The sequence below is a fragment of the Aplysia californica genome, unplaced genomic scaffold (assembly GCF_000002075.1).
Source record: "Aplysia californica isolate F4 #8 unplaced genomic scaffold, AplCal3.0 scaffold00660, whole genome shotgun sequence".
NCBI lineage: Eukaryota > Metazoa > Mollusca > Gastropoda > Aplysiida > Aplysiidae > Aplysia > Aplysia californica.
In genome coordinates, this window is record NW_004797930.1 from 234,242 (window position 1) to 241,491 (window position 7,250).

The 7,250-nt window shown below is 40.8% G+C and overlaps 1 protein-coding gene across 1 annotated transcript; it reads left to right on the top strand.

Moving 5' to 3' along the window:
- The first annotated feature begins 281 nt into the window (after window positions 1–281).
- On the top strand, window positions 282–4,807 carry LOC101860363. The gene is made up of 3 exons (XM_005108106.1): window positions 282–1,037; window positions 1,493–1,672; window positions 4,655–4,807. The coding sequence occupies exons 1-3, from the start codon at window positions 282–284 to the stop codon at window positions 4,805–4,807; spliced, it is 1,089 nt and encodes a 362-aa protein (XP_005108163.1).
- Window positions 4,808–7,250: the final 2,443 nt, after the last annotated feature.

Genomic DNA, 7,250 nt, shown 5'->3' on the forward strand with positions numbered 1-7,250 from the left:
GATATGCGCTGTATTAATGCAATTTCGCCTGTAACTATAATTTTGGGAACGTCGTGGTTGTCTGTTCCCCCCCCCCCCCCCCCCCCCATCATTGTAGGTCACTGCAGTTTCAAGTTGAGCATCCTTCATTCACATGATAATTATGATTTTTCTATTTTTTATTTCCCCTCAGCTCTCTGCTTTTGCTTTAGACGGTGAGGTGAGCTACCAAAATCACTTGATTCTCTGAAAGATACGCAACAGGGATATCTCGTGTTCTTACTTACGCTCATCTCTCCAAGATGTCTTCTACTTCAGAAGCTTTAATCCGCACTAAGGGAATCCTCGTCACTCCGGCGAGTGTGTTTGTACCCTCAGAGACATTTATCTCCACAGCCACCACAAAGATTATTGAGAACGTTTTCGACCTGGGCCTTTCCTTCATCGTATCCATAATCGGTATCGTCTCCAATACCTTAGTTATCGCCGTTTTCTGTAAACAAGGTTTCAAAGACAGCGTCAGCATTTCTATGACGACCATCGCCGTATGGGACTTGATCAAATCTTTGGGTGGCGCTATGCAGAGAATTGTGGGTCCCATGGAGCTGATATCCCCGCCAAAAGCTCAGAGCTGGAGGATTATCTCCCAGGTTGTTTTTAGCTACTCGCTAAGCTTCTCCACCTACGTGACCAGCGCCCTTGCGGCGTACGTTGCTGTAGAGAGATGTCTCTGCGTCTGTTTCCCCCTCCACGTCAAGTGGCTGCTCACCAGGAAAATCTCCGCCTTCATGTGCATCGCGATTTCTCTTGTGGTTTTTGGCGGTTTTTCTGTCATGTTTGGAATCTACGACATTGTGTATGTGTGGAATCCTCGCTACAACGCCTCGGTGGCTATCTACAAGTACAATACATTTGCCTTGGCCAACAAAGGTCCTCTGTTCCAATACTACAACCTCATCGGAGTCATATGTCCGTGTCTGAGTTTTGCTGTCATCACGTTTTGCACCGGCGTCATCACACAACGTTTGAGACAAGCTTCTAGCTTCCGAAATAAAAACGTAGGTATTGCCAGTTTGCTTGGGAATTCCACAGTCTTACTTCAAACAAAAACGTCAATGTTTCACTATGCTTTGGGCAATATCTTTACTTAAACTCACAGTCTTACTTTGAACAAAAAACGTGCGTGTTTATATTTCCTTAGGAACTCCAGTTTTACTTTAAACAAAAACGTACGTACTTATATTTCGTTTGGTATTTCGAAATCTTACTTTGAAAAACACCTTAAATATTGATTTAGCTTTGGCCTTCTACAGCTTATTATAAACAAAAGTGTAAATAACAGTTACTGTTGTTGATGCAGACAGTGACAGTCGGAATGACGACATTTTCAAGTCTGTCCGGTCCGGCCCAAGATTCACAGGGTCGAGGCGCACCGTATTCCTCTCATCCCATCTCACTTCATCTAATTTTATCTGATCTCATCCCATCTCTTTTCATCTCATCTCATCTCCAGGAACTGGACGGAGGAGCCGAGAAGCAGCAGCTCTCTTCCCGGGACAGACAGGTGGTCAAGATGTTGCTGGTCATCATAGCCATCTACATCATCAGTTTGTTCCCTCGGATAATCATCTACTTCGTCAAAATCTTTGTTTACGAGTTTTACTTCCTGAGGAAGTACCACAACTTTATCCAGGTGACGTATGGGGGACCAGTTGCATGTTGCCTCGAAACATACACGTTTGTGTGTGTGTGTGTGTGTGTGTGTGTGTGTGTGTGTGTGTGTGTGTGTGTGTGTGTGTGTGTGTGTGTGTGTATGTGTGTGTGTGTGTGTTTTAGTTTCTTTTCTTTTAAATGTTGTGGCTGTTACGCCCTGTCGACACATTTTGGATCATTTAGGAGGCAGGCTTCCGACTCTGCCTGTCTGGGCTAACCCAGTGTGAGGAAGGTACGACATCTCAGCAGAGAGACCTAGCTACACAAAAAACTTCTCCCCTCTCGGGAATTGAACTGAAGTCTCCTGTATGCGGCTACGAAGCGTCTGGCCACTACACTACAGAAACTGGTACATTCATGAGCACACAAATGCACATTTAAACACACAAATGCATACCTAAAGTATACCAAATACAAAATATTGCAACATTGCAGACAATTAAAAGATATGCCATTGTTTGAGTCCAGTCTTTTTAACGCTAAAGGAAAATCATTTAAACAAGCAGTTTTCCTTGTCTTTCTTTTCAAACACACAAATAGGGGCTCTCGTGGCCTAAGGAGGTTATGTTGTTTGCCTCTCATTCAATTGGTCCCGGATTCGAATTCGGATAGCGACGAAAATTTTCTTCTAAAAAAGTGTCCCCTTTCAACTCCTTTCCTGCTCTCTTGCAATGTTCTGTCGTCTGCTTTCGTTTCCATTTTCTGCCCCCACGCCCTCACCTCCGCTGCCCCCTCCTCTGTGTTCTTGATTCTTTCTGCAGCCTTTCTACTGCTACTCCTTGGCGCGTTCTTACTGCTGTTTTTCAGCCTCACCTCTATGTATGTAGTATAGGGTTTTACGGCGCTCGCAACTGCTAAGGTCATATGAGCGCGCGCCTCACCCCTGATCTTCTTGTAGGAAATATCTACACCTAGTCTTCTCGGACAAGGGTGAAAAATCTCGGAGGTTCCGTGTGCAAGTTGCGCATCTTGATAAGAGCAGGCTTCGGCCGCAACCCGGGCAAATTTCAAAATGTTCCAACCAACTGAATATGTTAATTGTGTCCCGCGCGCTTAAACGACTTTAAGCAGCTGTTTTACTTCTTTTGTAAGACGTAAAACACTTACCCCCCCCCCCCAAAAAAAAGTCCACACAAACATACTCACATATTATGATATATATACAATGTCACCATAATCTAGTCAATTTTGCAAACATTCTATTGCTGATCCCCATTGTGCAGCGCCCATTTTTTTACCTTGGGTCATCGTGTCTTGTTCAAGGACACATCCCGGTGACCACCCACACAAAAAAAAATAAATATACAAACACACAAAAGCACACAAAAACACTCACTTACACACACATTTACACAAACAAACACATACACACACATACACCCCCCCCCCGTTGTCAGTACCCGAGTGGTTGGTGAATTTAGGCTCACCATAAATGTGAGATAATGAGCTGATGAAATGAGTAAATTTTTGAATTTCAGCCTTATAATATGGACAGAAAAAGAAAAAAGAAATGTATAGGTTGGGTTTGTACAATTATTTGCTTGAAATAGTAAAAGACGTGTTTAAGTAGAGAAAATGGCTTACTTACTTTATTTTTTTCTTCCACTTGTACCGGTGGGTGTCAAGGGGAGATACAAGCATCAGTCTGCAGCAAAAATGGCATCAGTTAAAATCTACAAATCTGATGTGTCAATTCTTGCACAGCATCTCTGCTCTTGGTTGGAGGGCGCCGCTGGAAGGTCTTATCTCTTTACTTTTCCTCTGTTGTCTATGTATGTCTGTCTGTCTTACTTTCCCCCAGCACTAAATGACCATTATTGTGTCGCTGTGCTTCTCTATACCCAGACAAACAAACAAACAAACAAACAAACAAAGCGCAACATCTCCATTTGAGTTTTTCTAGCAGTAACTCATTTTGTCAACACGCCTCGCTAATGTCAAGTATACATCGGTCACACGGCTTTCAGGTGGGTGGTCACTGAGGGTGTGTCGTTGTGCAAATTATGGACAGGTTCGATGTACACTATCTTTTACTTTCACTTTCATTATAAATTCCCCCCCCCCCCCGGGGTGCCACTGACTGAAGTGTCTGTAGGCCATTCCCAAAGGGAGGACATTTCTCGTTCATGCGCAGTAGAATTGTAAATGGGTTGATTCATGTCACGCTCATAACTGTGCCTGATCTACAACAGGGAACTGCTTCTTTTTCTTTCCTGATCCTTACTTTTGTCATTTTCCTCTACTTCTTTTGTGTATTTGTCACTCTCTTGTGACCTGCTATTTTGGGGTGCCTTGGTAGTCGAAGCAGACCTTGTGCTGTTGAAGCTAGAGAGGTGAGCAGTCTAAGTCTGATTCCCTGTAAAGACTTCTCTGTTGACACCCACCTGTTGGCGCTCATATGACCTTCTGCAGTTGCGAGCGCCGTAAAACCCTCTACTATAAAAAAAACTATACTACTTTCATTATCATCACTTTGCCAGATCTGCAACAGACATCGGTGATCATGGTTCTCAATTCAGTTCTGTGCTCTGATGCTCTAAAAAAGCCTAATAATGATATCCTGATCTTTCCTCGTCACCCATTTGTTTAAGCTCTCTAAATAGGTTGCTCTGGGTGTACCCCCTGCTTCATTTGTTTTCCATTTTTCCAGTGAGAGTTAGATGTTCTAGGTCTTGAATAAAGACCTAAAGAAGTTCTCTCGTTTATGTGACCATATAATATTATATGTTTGTTCTCAGACACTCACATACAAATACACGCCCACCCGACTACCCACTCAAATAATCACCCACCCAAAAACACAATCACATCCACCAGACCCCCCCCCCCAAAAAAAAAACAACAAACAAACGACAACAACAAAACAACAACCAAAAAAACCCCATACACACACACACTCATACACAAATAGACTCTCTTTATACTTTCGAAAACCAAAAATTACTTTGTATCATCCCTCTAGGTGTCAAGTTACCTGTGTTTCTTCTTCGACCTCGTAAACGGCTCCATCAACTTGTTCGTGTTCCTGGAAATGAGTTCTTCTTTTCGAGCCACTTTCTTACAGATGACGTCGGCCTGTCAGCCTAAAGCTAGAAGCCACAAGACCTGCAAATGAAATTCGAACAAAGTCAAATAAAAGTCAAACAATGTCGAGAGATGATAATATTTACAGTCTGCATAGAGTTACCCCCTTTTAAACTAGAGTCCGTACGAGGTTATGTGACACGGACACATTTGAGTTTGTTGGCGGCTATTTTTAATGTGGCTAAAAAGTTTGTTTACATGTGAGTGGGCGTGTCTCTGCTCTTAGTCTTACGTGTTTTATTTGATTCTAACGTTATGTTTTGATTCAAAGCGATTCTCTTAAAGGTGCAAGCATGTGAAACCTCTTGTCCCTTTCTGGATTAACGTCTTACTGGTTCTGTCAGGCAGTTCAGTGATGTCTGTTTTCTTTTATTACATCATCTATTTTTAGTGCATAATATGTCTTATAGACACAAATAGTCACTCCGGGTTTCTTTTTTAAAACATAAAGAGCCATCAGTAAGGTTCTGGGCCATGTGAAGTTAAGGTTGACTAGCAGCTAGATCTTTTTCTCAATGGGCAGGAAATTTCTTTATCAAACTGAAACAGTGTACTTTTTTATTGTTTTGTTTTATTGAATGTTGTCCAAAAACACCTTAGTAAAGGTTTTTGTTTCAGTTATCACTACACTGAATAGAAAAACAATTGACTAGGCTACAAAACAACATTTAAGTTCACTTTTTTATCTTTAGTGAGTCCAGAGTTGTCACAGTTGTTTTACTAATGTCCAAAATTAGATTTACTTAAAACAGCAATAGAAGGAGCTTTAGTCTCATTGGAAACACATCGCATACATATGTGCGATGGATTTGAGAACCGTTGAGATCGCACCGCATACATTTATGCGATGAAGTTTGTTTACATTTTATAGGTCCTAAGCGACAAAAATCAGGGGGAGGCTATGGCCAAAACCCAGAAAAGCAAGAGGAAAGTGACACAATTTGAATGCAGCAAGTGCAACAAGGCACTCTGTGTCCATCCGTGTTTTGAAATCTTTCCTACAAAAAAACACTATGCCTAAATATTGTTTTCTTTTTCAGCCATCATCTTTTCATCATCATCATCATCGTCATCATCATCATCCCCCACCTATCATTTCATGTCATTCTCATCAGAATTGTCATATGTTTCAATCTAATATTGTTTTTTTTTAAAACAATAAATATGTTGATTTGCCTTCTATTTATGTTTTATGTCAATTTATATGACCATATATGATGATGTTTTAGTGTGAAAAAAAAAGTTTTGCCCCCAATTTGTCTAGATTTTCAATTCACTCAGAGAGAACTTTATTTTTCTTCCTCATTCACTATTCTTTGTGCCTGTACTATTTCAACCTCTTATTTTCAGAATCTGCAAACAGATTTGCTTTATCTAATACGGTTTTTGAGCTATGTGCATTTGAACATACCCCAAAATCATGCGATTTCATAAGCGCGCAAGGCCAAGTATAGCGCGACTCCAATGAGTTAAGTGCTGTATATGGTCTACTTTAGTTCTTAAAATCAATATAAACCAAAGTTTAATACCAACATAAGAAAACACAATTTATAATTTAGTATACTTTTAAAAAAAGTGAACATATGAATGAAAAATACTGTTTCCTGTTCAAATGTCACAAGGGAAAGTTTAACTCGATTTTAAAAATACCAGTACAGGTATTCATCATTTGTTTGACTGAATTTACTTTATCAAGAGCTTCATTGCATTCCTACACCTGAAGGCTGAAAAACTCAGGATTTTTTTCCTGTGGCTCATCCTGATTTAATTTAATGCCAAACTCATATATCTGAGGGGGGCCGGGGGTGGTTGGTATTGGGATTCTGGAGGAGAGAGAGGGTGGGGTGGTTAAGGGAGGTTCCCATGACACCCACATCTTTTCATACTTCTTTAAAAAAGTTCTATAGGCCCTATACGCTTTGATTCGGTCAATAAGAAATAAACCACCTCGTAGATAAAGTGCTGATTAAGAAATACAGTTGTTTTTTTTCCTTCTTTTTTTTAAAGCCCACATCTCTATCTCTATCTATCTAATAATACATTTATTTGTAGATCTAGTTGTAGAAAGAACGCCGTATTATTGCTATTTAGTAATTTAGATATAGTACGCCACGGCGCCCATGTAAAAAAAATCAACAAGAACCAAGCCTCGCCTGTCGCGTATGAGAGAGAGAGAAAACATGCCTTGCCCATTGCTTTAGCATGAACTCCTTCACACAACTTGCCACAAAAAACATGGCGGACGCCGCTGTCAAATGTGGCCATCGCGCAGCAAGGCGAGAGAGGGGCGTACTGTATCTAGTACTATAGTGTACATCTATGGCAGTCTGTCACTATCATGCACATAGCGAGCACACACATAGCAAACATAATATACATAGCAAACATATGCATAGCGGACATATTACATAGCAAACATATGCATAGCGGACATATTACATAATAAACATATGCATAGCGGGCATATTACATAA